This window comes from Cherax quadricarinatus, chromosome 26 (assembly GCF_038502225.1).
Source record: "Cherax quadricarinatus isolate ZL_2023a chromosome 26, ASM3850222v1, whole genome shotgun sequence".
NCBI lineage: Eukaryota > Metazoa > Arthropoda > Malacostraca > Decapoda > Parastacidae > Cherax > Cherax quadricarinatus.
Genome location: NC_091317.1, coordinates 14,716,653 through 14,740,060, shown reverse-complemented (window position 1 = coordinate 14,740,060; position 23,408 = coordinate 14,716,653). Strand labels below are relative to the sequence as shown.

Sequence of the window (23,408 nt, the reverse complement as noted above, 5' to 3'; positions counted from 1 at the left end):
ATACAATTAATTATTATACAGTTATTTTATACAGTTGTAAATACAGTTAATTTTTATATTGTATCTTTATATATGCTTCTAAACTGTGTATCTGGGCGCCTCTGCAAAAACAGTGATTACGTATGAGTGAGGTGAAAGTGTTGAATGATGATGAAAGTATTTTTGTTTTGGGGATTTTCTTTGCTTTTGGGTCACCCTGCCTAAGTGGGAGACGGCCAACTTGTTGAAAAAAAAAAAGTCTGTTCCAGACACCCAAAAATATTAGCAAAAAATAATTTTTGTAAAGATAAATTATAGTTTTACATACACAAAGCAATGAGAACTAAATAAAATAAATACATGAACAATTAAATCACTATTACATACCTTTATTGAAGACTCTTGTTGGCTTATGGAAGATAGGGAGGAGGAGAGAGGGAGTTGGGGCTATTGTTTAGAAGGGAAATCCCCCTCTATAATGACTTCAGATAACAAGTCCCTCTCTGGGGTTACATCCCTTCTTTGTCTTTTGATGCTACTGAACCCCTGTCGCACAAAAAATCTGTCTAGAGAGGTCTGTTTCTGGCTTCTCTTTAAGATTTCCCTGAAATGGGACAAGGTTTTGTCACTGAACATGTTGCAGATATGGCTTGTTTCAGCTTGGTCAGGGTGATACTGTGTTTCTCCACAAAGGTTTGCACCTCATTCCACTTTGCACAAATGTCCTTAATCACTGAAGAAGGCACATCCTTCCCTCTTTGTTCCTCCTCCTCCTCCTCTGAAGCAAGTTCCTCAGCTGTGGTTTGTTGCTGCTCCAGTTAAAGGTGTTGCAGCTCTTCAGTGGTTAGCTCTTCCCTGTGGTCCTCCACCAACTCTTCCACATCCTCGCCACTCACATCCAACCCCATGGACTTCCCCAATGCCACAATAGATTCCACAACAGGCAGAGGGTTGACAGGGTCAGAGTCAGCCTCAAACCCTTTCCAGATTGAGGTCCAACATCCAGAACAAAATTTCGCCCAAAAAAGGGTCCTATATCCAAAACGTCCGATATCCGGTTCGTACGAAAACTGGAGTTCCACTGTATACTATTGAAGTGATTCCTCCAGAACTCTCTTAGGGTCAGTTCAGTGTCCGAGGTCACTTCAAAGCACTTTTCAAACACTGCTTTTGTGTAGAGTTTTTTGAAGTTCGAAATGACCTGCTGGTCCATGGGCTGGATGAGAGGAGTGGTGTTAGGAGGCAAGAACTTCACTGTTATAAAACAGAAATCCCTAGACAATAGGTCTACCAAGTTTGGAGGATGAGCAGGAGCATTGTCCATTACCAGGAGGCACTTGAGTGGCAATTTATTTTCCAGGAGGTATTTTTTTACACTCGGGCCAAACACTTCATGGACCCTGTCAATGAAAATTTGGCTTGTGGCCCATGCCTTATGATTAGCTTTCCACATGACACACAATTTGCTCTTGACGACATTGTTTTTCTTGAACACTCTGGGATTTTCAGAGTGATACGTGAGTAAAGGCTTCACTTTGAAATCCCCACTAGCGTTAGTACAGAACAAAAGAGTTAGCCTGTCTTTCATAGGCTTGTGTCCTGGCAGTGCCTTTTCCTCCTCCGTGATGTAGGTCCTCTTTGGCATTTTCTTCCAAAAGAGGCCTGTTTTGTCACAATTGAACACTTGTTGAGGTTGGGATTCTTCAGTCTGTACTTACCCCTTAAATTCCTGCACAGATTTTTCAGCCACACATTTGTCTGAACTTGCAGCCTCACCATGCTTTGTAACATTGTGTATGCCACTGCACGTCTTAAATTTCTCATACCAGCCTCTGCTGGCCATAAATTCATTAACATCATCGCTAGTACCAGGCATTTTTGTTGTGAGATCCGCATGCTACTTTTCACAAATGATCATCTCTGAAACACTATCTCCTGCTAACTGTTTTTCCCTGATCCACAACAACAACAACTTCTCCACATCTTCATTTCTTTGTGATCTCTTTTTCGTTAACCTGTTTACCTCTTTCGCCACATCAGCTTCCTTGATTTGTTCCTTCTTTGCCAGGATAGAAGTGATTGTTGATTTGTTTTTGCAATACATCCTGGCAAGTTCCAGCACCCGCACACCACTCTCATATTTTTCTATTACTTCCTTCTTAAATTCCATCGCGTTTCTCACTTTCTTTACCAAAGGATCTTTACTAGGAACTTTCTTGGGGCCCATGGTGACTTATTTCACAGTTGCACTTAATAAAAAAACGCCAAAAGCATTGGATTTTAAGGAAATGTTTGGATGAATGCACGGAGTATATTCTCACTCCCTGACAGACAAATTCAAATTCAAAGTTTATTCTCTATAAGGAGGGAGACTGACTTGTCTACATGCAGCTTCCTGGCTGGAGGCGGACTGATGCATCTAATATGGCCGATATACAAGGCAACGGTCGAAATATGAAGCAAAATTTCCGCCAAGAAACCGGCCTATATATGAATTGGCCGATAAATGCAGCAGCCGAAAAACGAGGTTCCACGGTACTTGTAACCAAGTCTTAGCCTACTCATTACACCATCAGTTAGTCTGTTCACATTGCAGGTTGCTCCACAAACATACTTATCTACATTCATGTTATTATAGCGGGTTATAGATCTACTCAGGCTTCTAATTGTATTCCTATAACATTCATTTTTATTATTTACTTCTCTCCTAATATTATTCCTAATGCTAGACACAGATGTACCAAAGTTATATTCTAATTCTCCTTCAGGGTACTCTTCTTGGCTAACATATCAACTTTATAATGAAATGGTAATCCAATGTGTGGTGAGATCTATAGCAATTGTACATTAATTCTGTTTTCCCCGATTTTTGAGTATCTATACCTGGCTTCTCCAGTGAGCACATTGATGACATAAGATCAGTAATGATGATAGAGTCAAGCTCACGTGTTTTTCTTTCTTTTGTAAAATACAGCTGTACTGTTTATCTAATACAGTGGACCCCCAGTTTACGATATTATTTCATTCCAGAAGTATGTTCAGGTGCCAGTACTGACCGAATTTGTTTCCATATGGAATATTGTGAATTAGATTAGTCCATTTCAGACCCCCAAACATACACATACGCACTTACATAAATACACTTACATAATTGGTTGTACTGGGAGCTGATCGTAAACCAGGGGTCCACTGTATTTGTCTTTATTTTACTTTTAAGTCCTTCTGTTACTATTTCATCGTTAATTTATCTTAACACTTAATGACTTCCATGTTACTCATGGAAACATGTTAAGTACTATAGTTTTTAGTCAGTAGTTGCAGGGTGACCATGTGGACAAAACTTTACCCTTTAGTAAGAGGATTTTGTTAAGTCATGAGCAGGGTAATATTTAGTGAAGGGATTCAGGGAAACTGGTTATTTTCATATAGTCGGACTTGAGTCCGGGAAATGGGAAGTACAATGCCTGCACTTTAAAGGAGGGGTTTGGGATATTGGCAGTTTGGAGGGATATGTTGTGTATCTTTATATGTGTATGCTTCTAAACTGTTGTATTTTGAGCACCTCTGCAAAAACAGTGATAATGTGTGAGTGTGGTGAAAGTGTTGAATGATGATGAAAGTATTTTCTTTTTGGGGATTTTCTTTCTTTTTTGGGTCACCCTGCCTCGGTGGGAGACGGCCGACTTGTTGAAAAAAAAAAAAAAAAAAAAAAAAAAAAAAAAGCTTCACTACATTATACATACTTTCACACAAAATCCCAATTTTCTTTGCTTACTGTTTGTGTGAATTAAATAAATTTGTCATAAATTTTAAAGGATAAAAAGAAAATCACAAATGTGCGTGTGCATTCGCATTAGATCATTAATTTGATTTATATTTTCAGAGTCCACAAGACCGTGCCTGTCCCTAGTTCTTTCCATGCCCGTTATGATGCCATTTCTCGTACATATCTTTACCGTCTTGGTGTGGTCCAACCTGATATTGGTAATTCCCGGTTTGCTAGGGAGGCATTTCTTCCTACAGCAGAATTCAACAAAATTCATCTAGTTAGGCAAGTTATTTCTTGTAAAGCTTCCATAGCGTGATGATTTATAAGGTAATTTAAGAAAAAAAATTTCATTGAAGGCAATGGTAAAAAAATACAGTGGACCCTCCATTTTTGTCGATCTTCGTTATCACCGATTTCGATTTTGACTGATTTTTGGTCTCTGTTTTCATCGATTACCTTCGTTTTTGTCGATCATACGGAACCTGTCTGGTGCTAAATGTACAGACAAAGCTGCCTCCCACACCATTCTCAGCCAGTGTAGCACTGTTTCTCGGTGAGTGAACATATCCTGCCAGGCCATACAAAACATCGTAATAATCCATTGTTTTTGCCACTTGTTTATTGTGTGTGACTGCTAAATAAGTGACCATGTCCCCAAAGGAAGCTCCTAGTGCCATTGCTTTGGTAAGGAAAGTGAGGAACACTGTAGAAGTGAAAAAAGAAACCCTAAGAAAATATGAGAATGGCATACGCATTGCTGAACTCGGCAGGATGTACAAGAAGTTGCCATCAACAATCAGCTCCATTGTGGCAAAGAGAAAAGAAACCATGGAAGCTGATGTTGCAAAAGGGGTGAATGCAATAACCAAGCAGAGATCCCAAGCAATTGAAGAAGTGGGGAAATTGTTGTTGGTGTGGATCAGAGAGAAAGAGTTAGCAGGAGATAGTATTGTGCAATCAATTATTTGTGAAAAAGCAAGAAAGTTACATGACGACCTCTTAAAGAAACTGCCTGAAACAAGTGCTGATGTAGGTGAATTTAAAGCCAGCAAAGGCTGGTTTGAAAAATTCAAGAAGTGAAGTGACATACATAGTATTGTAAGGCACGGCGAGGGTGCCAGTTCAGACAAACAAGCGGCTAAAAAATTAGCGCGGGAATTCAAATGTTATGTAGAGGCTGAAAAATTCCAACCCCAACAAGTGTTCAATTGTGATGAAACAGGGCTGTTTTGGAAGAAAATGCCAAAGAGGACCTACATTACGCAGGAGGAAAAGGCACTCCCAGGACACAAGCCTATGAAAGACAGGCTAACTCTCTTGTTGTGTGGTAATGATAGTGGGGATTTCAGAGTGAAGCCTTTACTGGTGTATCACTCTGAAAATCCCAGAGTGTTCAAGAAAGTGTTGTCAAGATTAAATTGTGTGTGATGTGGAAGGCTAACAGCAGGGCATGGGTCACCAGGGCAATTTTCCTGGAATGGTTCAGTGAAGCGTTTGGCCGGAGTGCGAAGAAATACCTCCTGGATAATAAATTGCCACTCCAGTGCCTCCTGTTAATGGACAATGCTCCTGCTCATCCTCCAGACTTGGAAGACCAATTGTCTAAGGAATTCAGTTTTATAACAGTGAAGTTCTTGCCTCCTAACACCGCTCCTCTCCTCCAGCCCATGGACCACAGATCATTGCAAACTTCAAAAAACTGTACACCAAAGCAGTGTTTCAAAGGTACTCTGACATAACCTCGGACTCTGAATTGACCCTAAGAAAGTTCTGGAAGAATCACTTCAGTATCTTCCACTGCATAGGCTTTATAGATAAGGCTTGGCAGGGAGTGACTTCCAGGATGATGAACTTTGCTTGGAGAAAATTGTGGCCAGATTGTGTCCACAAGAAGGATTTTGATGGGTTTGAGGCTGACCCTGTCGACCCTACACCTGTTGTGCAATTAATTATGGCATTGGGGAATTCCATGGGGTTGGATGTGAGTGGCCAGGATGTGGAAGAGTTGGTGGAGGACCACAATGAAGAGCTAACCACTAATAAGCTGCAAGAGCTTCATCTGCAATAGCAAGAGACCACAGCTGAGGAAATTGCTTCAGAGGAGGAGGAAGAGAGATGGAAAAAGATGCCTTCTTCAAAGATTAAGGAGATTTGTGCAGTGTGGACTAAAGTGCATTCGTTTGTGGAGGAACATCACCCTGAGAAAGCTGTTGCAATCTGTGCTGGTGACTTTTACAACGACAATGTCATGTCCCATTTTAGGCAAATCTTAAAGAGATGCCAGAAACAGACTTATCTGGACAGATATTTTGTGCAACAGGGGTCCAGTGACTCTCAAGCTGGTCCTAGTGGCATTAAAAAACAAAGGAGGGAAGTGACCCCAGATAAGGACATGGTACCTAGAGTCCTTATGGAGAGGGATTCCCCTTCCAAACAATAACCTATCTTCCCTCTCCCTTCCTCCCTGTCTTTCTTCCAGCAACAATAGCCTTCAATAAAGATAAGTGTCAAGTGTAATGTTCATTCTTTTGTGCATGTAACTATCTTTAAGGTAAAAGAAATTTTGTTGGTACTTCTGGGTGTCTGGAATGGATTAATTCCATTTACATTATTTCTCATGGGAAAAATGGTTTCGGTTTTGGCCGATGGCTCTGGAATGGATTAAACAGGAAAATCGAGGGTCCATTGTATTTAGTTTACTCCATTCAGATATGGAGTCTTATGCAGAACAAGACACATAGAGATAGAAATCTTTAGCTCTAGATCTTTTGCACTCTCATGCATCATCAGGAGCTATTCAATGTTGCATTGTAAGACAGCAGCAGATAACTGTGCAACATTACATAGCTCCTAATGATGCATTAGAGTGTGAAAGATCTGGAGCTAAAGATTTTCATCCCCATGTGGCTTGTTCTGCATTGTTAAAATCACTTGTTTGTGATTGTATTGCATGGAGTGTTAAATAATTTTGTTTAGTATTATGGCCAATATCTTTCAATGTCAATTTTTTTTTGTGCCATTACCACTGCAATCCATTGCTGTTTTTGTTTCACTCTGTGAAAACCTCGTAAACTGAAAAAGTGTTAGCGATAAGAGGTTAATTCTGTCAGAAGTAAGAAGAAATGAATTGGAGACTAAATAAGACTCTTTACCAAAAAAAGTGGTCTGTTAGATAATCAATAAATATTTAATTTAAAGAGCTCTGAATGTGTTTTTAATTTCATGGTTGAGACTATGTAGTGTTCTGGCAGAACATTTCATAGTTAGTGGTCATGTGTGGGATTATGTTGGTAGTGGAGCAGCAGTATTTAGTTGAGAGTGAGATTGAGAGAGAGTGAGAGTGAGAGAGTGAGAGTGAGAGTGAGAGAGTGAGAGTGAGAGAGTGAGAGTGAGAGAGTGAGAGTGAGAGAGTGAGTGAGAGAGTGAGTGAGAGTGAGTGGGTGAGTGAGAGAGAGAGAGAGTGAGTGAGAGAGAGAGAGATGGGGAACAGGTAGAGGAAAAGAGATAAATAAGGTAGGTGTGGTGGTAGAAGTGCATACTCACACTCAGAACAGGCTTCTGGGTGAGGAGGCAACCAACAAATTCACACTCATTCTCTATATTTAGCTGCTTTATGACTTTGCAATAAAACAACTATACACTATGTGGGTCTGAGCAGTGTTTATTTATTTAGCAATTTTTTCTTTATAAATTTGCATTAAACTACTGTAAAATATGTTTGTGTGAGTTTTAGGGTGAAACTTGCCAAGTCAGTTCTATGTTAAGAGTCAGAGGTATTACACTCTCAGTGAACACTACTGCTGTTGCTGCTGCCACCTCACAGTGTGTTGACAAATATTTATTATTTTTTGTTGAATAATAATGCCTTTAAATATTGTTAACAGCTTAAAAATTTGTGTGATTATGCACTCTACTGTTTTCTTAATTCTGAAAATTCACAATTTTGTTATGACTATACTTTAAGTGAAAAATGAAGACATCCTGATTGATAAGCTAGTGAATGGCAAGGAATTACAGTGAACCCCATTAAAACACAACCCCTTGAACACTGTCTTATTGATACAGAAAGTGATCTGTTAAAGTACAGCCCCCATAAAGTACTGGCAAGTCTTGAACATCACTGTATTTCCAGTCTGTCCAAGTTGTCTGATGTGCAGTACACATCTACTAGAACTCTCCTCAGACACTCAACCTTTATTCTTTTCAGATGTGGGCCATAAGCCAAAAAAAAAAAAAATGCTTTACTCTCTCATGAAGTATCTCAACCAAACCTGTAACATTCTGTTTGTCTTAAAATAAGAGCAGAAGGCAGCAACATACAGCAGCATGTGCTCACTGTATATGAAACTGGGTTGCAAGTGTCCATGGAAGGAAAATACCTGTGGTGATTCACATTTTATGGTGTTCTTTGCCTTGTAAGTTTGACTGTGATCATTTGACTGTATGTACTATTGTATGTACTGTATTTCATGAAGCACAAAATCCATGTGGCCCTTTCAATGACATGGGTGCTGGAGTCTCTATTCTCATCTGATAATCGCTGCTCATCTTCTTACCTCAAACTTTCAGTGATTTTATATGTATGTATTGGGGGGATATAGTGTTGGAGTGGTTGGTACTTTTGTTTGATAAATGTATGAAAGAGGGGAAGGTACCTAGGGATTGGCGGAGAGCATGTATAGTCCCTTTATATAAAGGGAAAGGGGACAAAAGAGACTGTAAAATTTATAGAGGAATAAGTTTACTGAGTATACCAGGAAAAGTGTACGGTAGGGTTATAATTGAAAGAATTAGAGGCAAGACAGAATGTAGGATTGCGGATGAGCAAGGATGTTTCAGAGTGGGTAGGGGATGTGTAGATCAAGTGTTTACATTGAAGCATATACGTGAACAGTATTTAGATAAAGGTAGGGAAGTTTTTATTGCATTTATGGATTTAGAAAAGGCATATGATAGAGTGGGTAGCTGAGCAATGTGGCAGATGTTGCAAGTATATGGAATAGGTGGTAAGTTATTAAATGCTGTAAAGAGTTTTTATGAGGATAGTGAGGCTCAGGTTAGGGTGTGTAGAAGAGAGGGAGACTACTTCCCGGTAAAAGTAGGTCTTAGACAGGGATGTGTAATGTCACCATGGTTGTTTAATATATTTATAGATGGGGTTGTAAAGGAAGTAAATGCTAGGGTGTTCGGGAGAGGGGTGGGATTAAATTTTGGGGAATCAAATTCAAAATGGGAATTGACACAGTTACTTTTTGCTGATGATACTGTGCTTATGGGAGATTCTAAAGAAAAATTGCAAAGGTTAGTGGATGAGTTTGGGAATGTGTGTAAAGGTAGAAAGTTGAAAGTGAACATAGAAAAGAGTAAGGTGATGAGAGTATCAAATGATTTAGATATGGGAAAATTGGATATCAAATTGGGGAGGAGGAGTATGGAAGAAGTGAATGTTTTCAGATACAGTGGACCCCCGGTTAACGATTTTAATCCGTGCAAGAGGGGTAATTGTTATGCGAAATAATCGTTATGTGAATGAATTTTCCCCATAAGAAATAATGGAAATGAAATTAATCCGTGCAAGACACCCAAAAGTATGAAAAAAAAATTTTTTTACCACATGAAATGTTAATTTTAATACACACAAACTGAAAAAGGCATGCACACTTACATGACACTTACTTTTATTGAAGATCTGGTGATGATTGATGGGATGGGAGGAGGGGAGAGCATTATCTTCTTACTGTTTAGAAGGGGAATCCCCTTCCATTAGGACTTGAGGTAGCAAGTCCTTTTCCGGGGTTACTTCCCTTCTTCTTTTAATGCCACTAGGACCAGCTTGAGAGTCACTGGACCTCTGTCGCACAACAAATCTGTCCATAGAGCTCTGTACCTCCCGTTCCTTTACGATTTGTCTAAAATGGGCCACAACATTGTCATTGAAATAGTCACCAGCACGGCTTGCAACAGCTGTGTCAGGGTGATTTTCATCCATAAAGGTTTGCAGTTCAACCCACTGTGCACACATTTCCTTAATTTTTGAAGTAGGCACAATGGATTCCACAACTGGCATAGGCTTCTCAGGGTTAGCCCCAAACCCTTCAAAATCTTTCTTAATTTCCATACTAATTCTCACCCTTTTTACCACAGGGTTGGCACTAGAAGCTTTCTTGGGGCCCATGGTCACTTATTTTCCAGAAACAGCACCGAAAACACTGTAATAATACGAAATATTCCGATTGTATGCTTGGATGTTACCGCGGAGGCTGGCTGGTAAACAATGCCACCGGTGGAACATGTGAGCGCGTCTCGGAAGAAAATCGGTAAGCGGGTTTTTAAGCGGTATGTGAGGCAAAATTTTTGCAATTAAAGTAAGCGGTATGCGAAATAATCGCTATGTGATGCCATCGTTATGCGGGGGTCCACTGTACTTGGGAGCTGACGTGTCAGCGGATGGATTTATGAAGGATGAGGTTAATCATAGAATTGATGAGGGAAAAAAAGGTGAGTGGTGCGTTGAGGTATATGTGGAGTCAAAAAACGTTATCTATGAAGACAAAGAAGGGAATGTATGAAAGTATAGTAGTACCAACACTCTTATATGGGTGTGAAGCTTGGGTGGTAAATGCAGCAGCGAGGAGACGGTTGGAGGCAGTGGAGATGTCCTGTTTAAGGGCAACGTGTGGTGTAAATATTATGCAGAAAATTCGGAGTGTGGAAATTAGGAAAAGGTGTGGAGTTAATAAAAGTATTAGTCAGAGGGCAGAAGAGGGGTTGTTGAGGTGGTTTGGTCATTTAGAGAGAATGGATCAAAGTAGAATGACATGGAAAGCATATAAATCTATAGGGGAACGAAGGCGGGGTAGGGGTCGTCCTCTAAAGGGTTGGAGAGTGGGGGTAAAGGAGGTTTTGTGGGCAAGGGGCTTGGACTTCCAGCAAGCGTGCGTGAGCGTGTTAGATAGGAGTGAATGGAGACGAATGGTACTTGGGACCTGACGATCTGTTGGAGTGTGAACAGGGTAATATTTAGTGAAGGGATTCAGGGAAACCGGTTATTTTCATATAGTAATAAAGTTGGTAGAATTACCGACAATATGTAAAGTAAAAGGACACAAGTGCAACTAATGTGACATTTATTGTGGCAACGTTTCGCTCTCCAGGAGCTTTATCAAGCCATTACAAACAATACATGGACACAGAGGGTATATAAAGGCTCAGAGTGAGGTGAATACTAGTGAGGTACCATTTCGATGTTCACTAGTGGTAGTAGTAGTAGTAGTAGTAGTAGTAGTGGTAGTGACAAAAGTAATACAATATGGTAGAGCAATTAATTCGTACATGAGTAAAAGGATATAAAAGCTATTACTTGGGTAACATAAAAATAGGTTGGACAAATATAAACTGGAATGAGGCAGCTTGTTTCAGTGTTCACTCTCTGTGCTTTGTGTAGTATAACAGGAGAGACTATGTGATGGCAGGGTTTACTGTTTTCAGGAGGATTCTTGCTAAGACTTCGGAGATGGTGAAGCTGCCGTTGTTTTGTTTAATTGTATTCGAAACAGCGATCAGTGCTGATTCGAGGCACTTGCGTCTGCGGAAATTAGTTTCTTTGATCACTAATTGGGCGTCTCTGAATTTCATGAGATGATTGGTGGAATTTCGGTGTTGTACACAGGCGTTGTTCAGGTTATCGTTCCTACATGAGTAAATGTGTTCATTGAGGCGGGTGTCGAGGTTTCTGGCTGTTTCACCTACGTAAATCTTGTCACAGCCTCCACAGGGTATAGTGTAAACTCCTGCATTGACTGGTTCGTGGTGCTTGGATTTTGTCCTGGTTATATCCTTTATTGAAGTGCTAGAAGCGATGGCGACTCTGGTGTTAGCTTGTGAAAGTGCTTTTGAGACGTTCAGTGCAACCTGACTGTTGGGAAGAATTATAACTTTGCTGGGAGTGGTGTTGATGCGTGGAGAATTTATGATCTGAAGAGCTCTTTTCTTGCAGTCTTTGATGAAAAAAGAAGGAAAATGTAACTCTGTGAATGTTTGGTGAATGTATGTACACTCCTCGTCAAGAAACTCAGGACTACAAATTCGGTATGCTCTTAGGAAAAACCCGATGATGATGCCTCTTTTGGTCTTGGTATCTTGACTGGAATAGAAGTGTGTGAGATCATTTTTATTGGTGGGTTTCCGATAAACTTGAAATCTTAGGTTGTTGTCTACTTTGTGAATGAGGACGTCGAGGAAAGGTAGCTTGTCATTGGACTCTTCTTCTAGTGTAAACTGGATCGCCGGTTCAACTGCGTTGAGCCTTGCCTGAAGATCCCGTACATCAAAACGTTTTGGAGTTATTACGAGGACATCGTCCACGTAACGTAACCAAGTGACGCTTGAAGGGATGATGTTGGCGAAGTGTTCGGACTCTAGGTGTTCCATGTATAAGTTGGCTAGGACGGCACTTATGGGGGACCCCATTCCCATGCCGTAGGTTTGTTTGTAGAGCTTGTTATTGAAAGAAAAACAGTTGAAATTAAGCAGTTTGGATGTGACTTCCCTCTTCACAAAAGTACCTACCAAAAAAGCCATCGAGGTTCTACGACATAAAGTCAATCAGGACCTTAATCTTCCTCTACCTCCCGGAGATTTTGTTGACTTAATTGAACTCTGTGTTAATTTCAACTGTTTTTCTTTCAATAACAAGCTCTACAAATAAACCTACGGCATGGGAATGGGGTCCCCCATAAGTGCCGTCCTAGCCAACTTATACATGGAACACCTAGAGTCCGAACACTTCGCCAACATCATCCCTTCAAGCGTCACTTGGTTACGTTACGTGGACGATGTCCTCGTAATAACTCCAAAACGTTTTGATGTACGGGATCTTCAGGCAAGGCTCAACGCAGTTGAACCGGCGATCCAGTTTACACTAGAAGAAGAGTCCAATGACAAGCTACCTTTCCTCGACGTCCTCATTCACAAAGTAGACAACAACCTAAGATTTCAAGTTTATCGGAAACCCACCAATAAAAATGATCTCACACACTTCTATTCCAGTCAAGATACCAAGACCAAAAGAGGCATCATCATCGGGTTTTTCCTAAGAGCATACCGAATTTGTAGTCCTGAGTTTCTTGACGAGGAGTGTACATACATTCACCAAACATTCACAGAGTTACATTTTCCTTCTTTTTTCATCAAAGACTGCAAGAAAAGAGCTCTTCAGATCATAAATTCTCCACGCATCAACACCACTCCCAGCAAAGTTATAATTCTTCCCAACAGTCAGGTTGCACTGAACGTCTCAAAAGCACTTTCACAAGCTAACACCAGAGTCGCCATCGCTTCTAGCACTTCAATAAAGGATATAACCAGGACAAAATCCAAGCACCACGAACCAGTCAATGCAGGAGTTTACACTATACCCTGTGGAGGCTGTGACAAGATTTACGTAGGTGAAACAGCCAGAAACCTCGACACTCGCCTCAATGAACACATTTACGCATGTAGGAACGATAACCTGAACAACGCCTGTGTACAACACCGAAATTCCACCAATCATCTCATGAAATTCAGAGACGCCCAATTAGTGATCAAAGAAACTAATTTCCGCAGACGCAAGTGCCTCGAATCAGCACTGATCGCTGTTTCGAATACAATTAAACAAAACAACGGCAGCTTCACCATCTCCGAAGTCTTAGCAAGAATCCTCCTGAAAACAGTAAACCCTGCCATCACATAGTCTCTCCTGTTATACTACACAAAGCACAGAGAGTGAACACTGAAACAAGCTGCCTCATTCCAGTTTATATTTGTCCAACCTATTTTTATGTTACCCAAGTAATAGCTTTTATATCCTTTTACTCATGTACGAATTAATTGCTCTACCATATTGTATTACTTTTGTCACTACTACTACTACTACTACTACTACTACTACTACTACTACTACTACTACTACTACTACTACTACTACTACCACTAGTGAACATCGAAATGGTACCTCACTAGTATTCACCTCACTCTGAGCCTTTATATACCCTCTGTGTCCATGTATTGTTTGTAATGGCTTGATAAAGCTCCTGGAGAGCGAAACGTTGCCACAATAAATGTCACATTAGTTGCACTTGTGTCCTTTTACTTTACATATTTTCATATAGTCGGACTTGAGTCCTGGAAATGGGAAGTACAATGCCTGCACTTTAAAGGAGGGGTTTGGGATATTGGCAGTTTGGAGGGATATGTTGTGTATCTTTATATGTGTATGCTTCTAAACTGTTGTATTCTGAGCACCTCTGCAAAAACAGTGATAATGTGTGAGTGTGGTGAAAGTGTTGAATGATGATGAAAGTATTTTGTTTTTGGGGATTTTCTTTCTTTTTTGGGTCACCCTGCCTCGGTGGGAGACGGCCGACTTGTTGAAAAAAAAAAAAAAAAGTATTAGCATTATGAATCCCAGGCTTTTCATTGGACAATGTAGCTCCCCATTTATTACTTTTTAGAACCAGTTTTATTGGATATTGTTCTATGTTTTCTGGAGCACCAACAAATAGGCAGTAATGCATGATACTCATTAATGCATTATTTAATTTCCAATTTATGAGGATTAGTCTGAAACTGAATCTAACATGCAACTAGCGAAGCGACATTCTCAACTACACTGACAGTAGCTGACCATTGTATCAACTGCACCACCATCATATCAACTGCACCAGTGTTAATGGGAGAGAAACACAGGAGAAACCACCAAATCTACAAAACAAACTCCAAAGAAACTGTCAGGCTATAGCGGGAGTTTTTTCCCTCAGTTCCAAATCATGGGAAGGAAGTGGATTAGTTAAACAACCAAGGATGTTTTTTTGATAGCTGGCCTCCATATCAACTGACCAATGTACATTGGGAGGGAAACATAGGAGAAAATGCCAAGTCTAATGACAAAATTCCAAGGACTCTGTCAGGTTGTAGTGGCCGTTTTTTCCAGCAGTGCTTTTAACCTTTTGAGGGTTTCGGCCGTACTAGTACAGCTTACGACCCAGGGTTTTTGACGTACTAGTATGCCTAAATTCTAGCGCCCTCAAATCTAGTGGGAGAAAGCTGGTAGGCCTACATATGAAAGAATGGGTCTATGTGGTCAGTGTGCGCAGTATAAAAAAAATCCTGCAGCACACAGTGCATAATGAGAAAAAAAAAACTTTAACCGTTTTTTTGGAATAAAACAGCGACTTTGCACTGTATTTTCGCATGGTATTTATTGATGTATTCTAGTTTTCTTGGTCTCATTTTATAGAATGGAAGACATATTACAGGAATATAGATGATTTTGACTGGTTTTACAATGAAAAGTACCTTGAAATTGAGCTCAAAGCAGCAGAAATGTTCAATTTTTACCAAAGTTCAAAAGCAAACAAATCATGCTGTGCGTCCAATACACGTCAACTGGTGAGTCTGATATTCTTTCACAAGTGCGCCAATATTATTTATACCATTTTTTACACTAATGCAGTAGTCTGCATAACAGTAAATCTTCTATTTTTTGTGAGAATAAAAATTCAAAGTGGAAAGCAAAAGAATGTAAGAGGGGCCTTGAGACATGACTAATGAACAGAGGAAATGCCATTTTAGTGCCAGGAATGTCTTTCTTGTTTATTCTGGACCCTATTCGGAAATTGGCATCTTTTGAAATTTGTGTGAAATTGGCAAAATTGCTAAATTCTGACCACTGTACTGGATAGTTGAAATTGATAAATGGGTGGTTTCCTGCACTCATTCGATAGAAAAAATGGAGTTCTAGCTAAATATTCATGTTTTTTGTTGACTAGTACAGTGGAATTGGCCGAAAATGGGGCTCAAATTGGGCAAAATTGCCGATGCGTAAACATCGCCGAGACCGCTAACTTTGCGAGAGCATAATTCTGTAAGTTTTCCATCAAATTTCATAATTTTGGTGTCATTATGATCGGGAAAAGATTCTCTATCTTTTCATAAGAGAAAATAATTTTTTTTTTTTTAATTTGGCCGGCCCTGAGAACAAGTCTCGGAGAGGGCCTGTCGACCCTCAAAGGGCTAAAAATGGCTGAAACATCAACTCTACAAGGAACAGTCAACAGCACGATGCTAAATGGGATTTATGAGGCTTTGGATGGATAATGCCATTGATTAAAACTTTTTTATCCTGCCAGGATGAAAATGAGCTAGAAGTGTGATGGGTGAAGCCGGACTGTGAAATGAGGAGTGAAGATGGTTTGTGAAGAAAGAGGATAAGTGAGGAGTGAAGGGGGTTTGTGAAGTAAGATAACAGAAAATCTACCAGTAATCAGTGGATATTGCTAGAATAGCTACTAGACCATTCCTAGGTGACTGATAGCAATCAGTGGTTTCTTTTTTTAAATAAAAGAAAAAGGAAAAAAAAATTTTGCGAAGTGATAAAAAGAGTGAAGAGCGATCATGGCTGGCGTTAGAGGGGTACAGGCTGCCATAATTATATTAATCCTTATCCTGCAATTCTCTGAAGAAGGAAATCAGTCATGTGGACTGGAAAAGGCAAATGGGGTGATAGCACCCCATTTGCCTTTTCTTGGGCACATTAAATGTCTTATTTTACATTAATATAGACATTTTCATTAATCCATCTATGACATTTTCTTCAAAATTATATAAGAAATACATTACATAGCATATAAACATGCAAAGTTTGTATGCTATGGACGGGTGGTAGTCAGTGGAGGGAAAACATTACGTTTTCTCTGGTAAAGCATTAGAGAAAACGTGTATGAATCTGCGTTGACCCAGTCACCGCCCTTAACTCTTAACCCTTTGGGGGTCGACAGGTCCTCTCAGAGACTTGTTCTCAGGGTCGCTCAAATTTCAAAAAAAATATTATTTTTTCTAATGAAAAGATAGAGAAACTTTTTCCAATCATAATGACACCAAAAGTATGAAATTTGATGGAAAACTTACGGAATTATGCTCTCGCGAAGTTAGCGGTCTCGACTATGTTTACGCATCGGTGATTTTGCCCACTTTGAGCCCTATTTTCGGCCAATTCCAATGTACTAGTCGACAAAAATCATAACTATTTCACTAGAACTCCATTTTTTCTATCGAATGAGTACAACAAACCACCCATTTACCGATTTCAACTATCCAATAAAGTGGTCAGAATTTAGCAATTTTGCCAATTTCACACAAATTTCAAAAGATGCCAATTTCCAAATAGGGTCCAGAATAAACAAGAAAGACATTCCTGGCACTAAAATAACAAGTTCTCTGTTGGTTAGTCACATCCCCAGGCCCCTCTTATATTTCTTTGGCTTTCCACTTTGAATTTTTATTCTTACAAAAAAAAATAAGATTTATGCAGACTACTGCATTAGTGTAGAAATGGTATAAATAATATCCTCACATTTGTGAAAGAATATTAGACTCGCCAGTTGATGTGTATTAGACGCTTGGCATGATTTGTTTGCTTTTGAACTTTGGTAAAAATCGAACATTTCTGCTAATTTTAGCACAATTTCAAGGTACTTTTCATTGTAAAACCAGTCAAAATCATCTCAATTTCTGTAATATGTCTTCCATTCTATAAAATGAGACCAAGAAAACTAGAATACAACAATAAATAACATACGAAAATACAGTTCAAAGTCGCTGTTTTAATCCAAAAACACGGTCAAAGTTTTTTTTTTCTCATTACGCACTGTGTGCTGCAGGATTTTTTTTATACTGTGCACACTGACTACATAGACCCATTCTTACATATGTAGGCCTACCAGCTTTCTCTCACTAGATTTGAGGGCGCTAGAATTTAGGCATACTAGTACGTCAAAAACCCTGGGTCGTAAGACGTACTAGTACGTCCGAAACCCCCACAGGGTTAAACGGTCCAAACGTATATACTGTATATGTTTCATTTGTAATTCATTCAACATTTGCACGATAGGCCTGAGCTGCCTAGACATGAGAGAATGGGTGTGCGCACTCAGTGTGTGCCATATGAAAAAAATTTGGGATGCATGGGTACCACATGCTCTTTTTTCCTATAAAAAAACTATATTTTTTTCTCAAAATATTCGGGACGCTGCGTGGGTGAACGTGTGTATACGTTTGGACCGTTTAAGGGTTAATACATAACCCTTTTGTTTACAATTCTCGGCATGAATTATTTATTACTTCTCCCTTTGTTTATGATGGCATCTAAAAGTAGTTGTTAGAAACGATTAAACTCGGTGAACATGGTATGCTGATGGTAATAATATGACTCTGGGCTGCAGTGTAGGTAGCCGGTAGGTGTAGCCCAGGCTGCCCACACTGACTTCCTTCAAATAAATACTACTCACTTCTCATCCTATATTAGGACTACAAATATTTTAAGGTAGGTAATGAATGTACTGTGTATGTATTTTATTTGTTATTGTGTTTTCTAATGCCTAGTCCTATTACTAACTTAATTTTTTTTTTTTTTTTTTTTTTTGGTGTCTGGAATGGATTAATTGGATATACAGTGGACCCTCGGTTATTGGCCGTTCTGCTTATTGGCCAACTCGCTTATTGGCCGTTTTTTTGGCTTCCGGTTATTGGCCATTATTTTGCATATCAGCCATATGGATTCATCAACCAGCCACCACCAGCCGTTCATGCGTCAGTCTGGCTTTGTCTCTGGGCGAGTGAGGAAGTTTCTGCTCATTCATCCAAACATTTGGCTGTAATCAATTGTTTTTCGTGGTTATCAACTGCAAAATAAGTAACCATGGCCCAAAGAAAGTTCCTAGTAAAGTTCATTTGGTAAAGAAAGTGAGAAACATGATGGAATTTAAGAAACAAGTTGTTGAAAAGTTTGAGAGTGGTTTTCGAGTGCTAGAACTTGCCAGAATGTATTGGAAAAACAAATCAACAATTACTTCTATCCTGGCAAAGAAAGAACAAATCAATGAAGCTGATGTGGCAAAAGGAGTAACTGTGCTAACCAAACAAAGGTCACCGATAATGGAAGATATGGAGAAGTTGTTGGTTTTGTGGATCACCGATAAATAATTAGTGGGAGATAGTGTTGTGGAGTCAATGATTTGTGATAAGGCAAGGCAGTTGCATGCGTATCTTGTAAAGAAAATGCCTGGAACAATGGATACTGTTAGTGAATTTAGGGCCAGCAAAGGCTGATTTGAGAGATTTAAGAAGCATAGTGGCATACACAGTGTGGTAGGGCTCGGAGAGGCTGCAGGTTCTGACAAATGTGTGGCTGAAAAATTTGTGCAGGAATTCAAGGGGTACGTAGATGCTGAAGGATTCCTCCCCAACAAGTGTTCAATTGTGACGAAACAGGCCTCTTTTGAAAGAAAATGCCAAAGAGGACCTACATTATGCAAGAGTAAGTTCTTGCATCTTAACACCACTCCTCTCATCCAGCCCATGGATCAGCAGGTCATTTCTAACTTCAAAAGACTCGACACAAAAGCAGTGTTTCAAAGGTACTTTCAAGTGATCTCAGACACTGATTTGACCCTAACAGAGTTCTTGAGGAATCATTTCAATATCTACAACTGCATAAGCCTTATAGGTAAGGCTTGGCAGGGAGTGACTTCCAGGACTTTGAACTCTGCTTGGAGAAAATTATGGCCAGATTGTGTCCAAGAGAGGGATTTTGAAGGGTTTGGATCTGACCCTTAGGACCATATGCCTGTTGTGTAATCTATTGTGGCACTGGGGAAGTCCATGGGGTTGGATGTGAGTGGCGAGGATGTGGAAGAGTTTGTGGAGGACTGCAGGGAAGAGCTAACAACTGAAGAACTGCAGGACCTTCAACTGGAAGAGCAACAGACTACAGCTGAGGAAACTGCTTCAGAGGAGGAGGAAGAGAGAGGGAAGAAGGTGCCTTCTTCAGTGATTAAGGACATGTGTGCAAAGTAGAATGAGTTGCAAAGTTTTGTTGAAAAGTATCACCCTGTTCAAGCTAAAACAAGCCATATTTGCAGCATGTTCATTGACAAAACCTTGTCCCATTTCAGGGAAATCTTAGAGATGCCAGAAACAGACCTCTCTGAACAGATTTTTTTGTGCAACAGGGGTCCAGTGACTCTCAAGCTGGTCCTGGTGCTATTAAAAGGCAAAGAACGGAAGTAACCCCAGATAAGGACTTGATGCCTGAAATCTCTATGGAAGGGGATTCCCCTTCCAAACAATAAATCCTCCCTCTCTCCTCCTCCCTGTCTTCCATAAACTAACAAGAGTCTTCAATAAAGGTATGTAATAATGTTTTAAATGTACATTTCTTTCTTTCGACAAACTAGCCGTTTCTCACCTAAGCAGAGTGGCCCAAAAAGAAAAACAAAAGTTTCTCTTTTTAACTTTAACTCAGGTAAGATATATGGACCATGCATTTTGTAACAGACAGAAAGGTCAGACAGAGAGTGTGCCTTCCTGGAACTGGTGTTGGTGACATAGTCAGCAGGTTGGATAATATTATGGCAGGTAATGGGAACAAGCCCATTATCTGTCTTAGTGCTGGGGGTAATGACATTGGGAAGGGCAGGAGAGAGGAGCTGCTGGACAAGTACAGGTCAGCCATAGAAGTAGTTAGCTTTAAGGGAGGGATCCCAGTCATATGTAGCATCATGCCTAGAAAGGGAGTGGGCAATGAATGGATGTCTAGGGCAATTGGTATAAATTGCTGGCTAGACAGGTACTGCAAGGAACTTGCAATCCCATTCATTGATAACTGGGACCTGTTCTTTGGCAAACATGATATGTATGCAAGGGATGGGGTTCACCTCTCTGGGGATGGAGTGATTGCATTAGCCAATTCGATTGAGAGGGTAATTGATGACTTGTCTGGGTGTTTGTGGGAAACAATCAGGCTGCAGCATTAGGGTTAAAAACAGCAGTTATTACTGGGATACCTCAGGGATATGTTTAAAAGACAATATTCAAAATAAAGTTGCTAGTAACGGCAAGTCAATTGATCAACAAACAAAGAGAGACAGTAGAGGGCAACGAGTGACTAGCTCCCTTAAGGTTTACTATACAAATAGTAGGAGTCTAAGAAATTAGATAGATGAGCTAAGATTACTTGCAAGTGTAGGTAATATAGATATTATTGGTATAACAGAGACCTGGTTCAGCCTGAAAGATAGAGAAATGCCTTCTGAATGCAACATACAGGACTATAAACTATTCCACTGATAGGGTCAACAGGAAGGGTGGTGGGGTGGCGATGTATGTCAGAGAAAATTGAAATTGTTGTCTTAGATATGATATAAGATTAGAAACACCGAACACAGAATCTGTTTGGCTACAGTTTCTCGAGGGACGTGACAAATTAATTTTGGGTGTGATTTATAGGCTCCCAAACCTTGATAGGGAGTGCAGTAAGCTGTTATGGGACGAAATTCATAAGGCATCTAGATATGAAAATGTTGTGATAATGGGAGATTTTAACTTTAGACAAATTGATTGGAACAATATGAATGGAAATCTTGAGTCTAGTGAATTTCTTGATATGGTTCAGGATTGCTTTTTAGAACAGGTTGTGACAGAACCAACTTGAGGAAAAAAACTGCTTGACTTGGTTCTTGCCAACAAAGATTCACTAATTAATAATCTTTAGGTTAATGATGAGCTTGGGGAAAGTGATCACAAATCACTTAGTTTCAACATATCATGGAATTACCCAGATAACTGCAATCAAATCTCTGTCCCAGATTTTCGCTTGGCCGACTTTATGGGACTGAAAAATTACCTGGGTGGGCTAAAATGGGATGTCCTGACTATAGGTCAGGTAGGTGATCTTGGTTGCCAATATGACATTTTTCAGAGCATTGATCCCAAATGGATGAACAATAGATTAAAACATCTCATTGGTCAAAAGAGAGGCATATATAGGCATATCAAAAGAGGGGATGGGCAGTTAAGAAATCAATATATTCAACTAAAGAGAGAAATAAAGAAAGGAATAAGAAAAGCAAAAAGGGATTATGAGGCTAAGATTGCAAGGGATTCAAAGACTAACCCAAAAGGGTTCTTTCAGGTATACAGAAGTAAGATTAGGGACAAGATTGGCCCACTTAAGAGTAACTCTGGTCAGATCACTGACAGTGATAAGGATATGTGAAATTCTCAATACCTACTTCCTCTCAGTTTTCACCCAGGAAAATACTAGCGATATTCCTGAAATAATAGATTATGTAGAACAGGATGATAATAAACTATGCACGATTGCAGTAACTAGTGACATGGTCCTCAGACAAATAGAGAAACTAAAACCTAACAAATCCCCAGGTCCTGATGAACTGTTTGCAAGGGTGTTAAAGGAATGTAAAGAGGAACTTAGCATACCGTTGGCTAATCTTTTTAACATATCACTACAAACTGGCATAGTTCCTGATAAGTGAAAAATGGCAAATGTAATACCTATTTACAAGGCAGGTGACAGGTCCTTGGCTTCGAACTATAGACCAATAAGCCTTACCTCCATAGTGGGAAAATTTATGGAATCAATAATTGCTGAAGCAATTCGTAGCCATCTTGATAGGCATAGATTGATTAATGAATCTCAACACAGTTTTACGAAGGGGCGTTCCTGTCTTACGAATTTACTAACTTTTTTCACTAAGGTGTTTGAGGAGGTAGATCATGGTAATGAATATATTGTGTATATGGACTTCAGTAAGGCTTTCAATAGAGTTCCACACCAGAGGCTATTGAGAAAACTTAAGGCACACGGAATAGGAGGAGAAATTTTTTCCTGGGTAGAGGCATGGCTGACAAATAGGCAGCAGAGAGTTTGCATAAATGGGGAGAAATCAGAATGGGAGCACATCACAAGCGGTGTTCCTCAGGGGTCAGTGTTGGGCCCGTTGTTGTTCACAATTTACATAAATGACAGAGATGAGGGAATAAATAGCGACATAAGCAAATTTGCTGATGACACCAAAATAGGCCATCCTATTCATTCTAATGAGGACACTAGAGCACTCCAGGATGATTTGAATAGACTGATGCAATGGTCAGAGAAGTGGCAGATGCAGTTTGATATTGACAAATGCAAAGTTCTAGATGTTGGACAGGTAAATAACCATACCACATATAAACTAAATAATGTAGATCTTAATACTACTGATTGCGAAAAGGATTTAGGAGTTCTGGTTAGCAGTAATCTAAAACCAAGACAACAGTGCATTAGTGTTCCCAATAAAGCGAACAGAATTCTTGGCTTCGTATCTAGAAGTGTAAATAATAGAAGTCCTCAGGTTGTTCTTCAACTCTATATATCCTTGGTTAGGCCTCATTTAGACTATGCTGCTCAGTTCTGGTCACGTATTACAGAATGGATATAGAATGGATATAAATGCTCTGGAAAACGTACAGAGGAGGATGACAAAGATGATCCCATGTATCAGAAATCTTCCCTATGAGGATAGACTGAGGGCCCTGAATCTGCACTCTCTCGAAAGGCGTAGAATTAGGGGGGATGTGATCGAGGTGTATAAATGGGAAAGAGGAATAAATAAAGGGGATGTAAATAGCGTGCTGAAAATTTCCAGCCAAGACAGGACTCGCATCAATGGTTTCAAGTTGGAAAAATTCAGATTCAGGAAGGATATAGGAAAGCACTGGTTTGGTAATAGAATTGTGGATGAGTGGAACAAACCCCTGAGTACAGTTATTCAGGCTAAAA

At 39.8% G+C, this 23,408-nt stretch overlaps 1 protein-coding gene across 4 annotated transcripts in view; it reads left to right on the top strand.

The window, feature by feature from the left end:
* LOC128691694 (tRNA pseudouridine synthase-like 1) overlaps positions 1 to 23,408 on the top strand; it is a 64,597-nt gene that overhangs the window by 21,420 nt on the left and 19,769 nt on the right. For all 4 annotated transcript variants that reach the window (XM_070088796.1, XM_070088798.1, XM_053780566.2 and 1 more), the window contains exon 6: positions 3,863 to 4,030. In XM_070088796.1, coding sequence (XP_069944897.1) covers positions 3,863 to 4,030 — 168 coding nt within the window. The remainder of the gene's footprint in view (positions 1 to 3,862; positions 4,031 to 23,408) is intronic.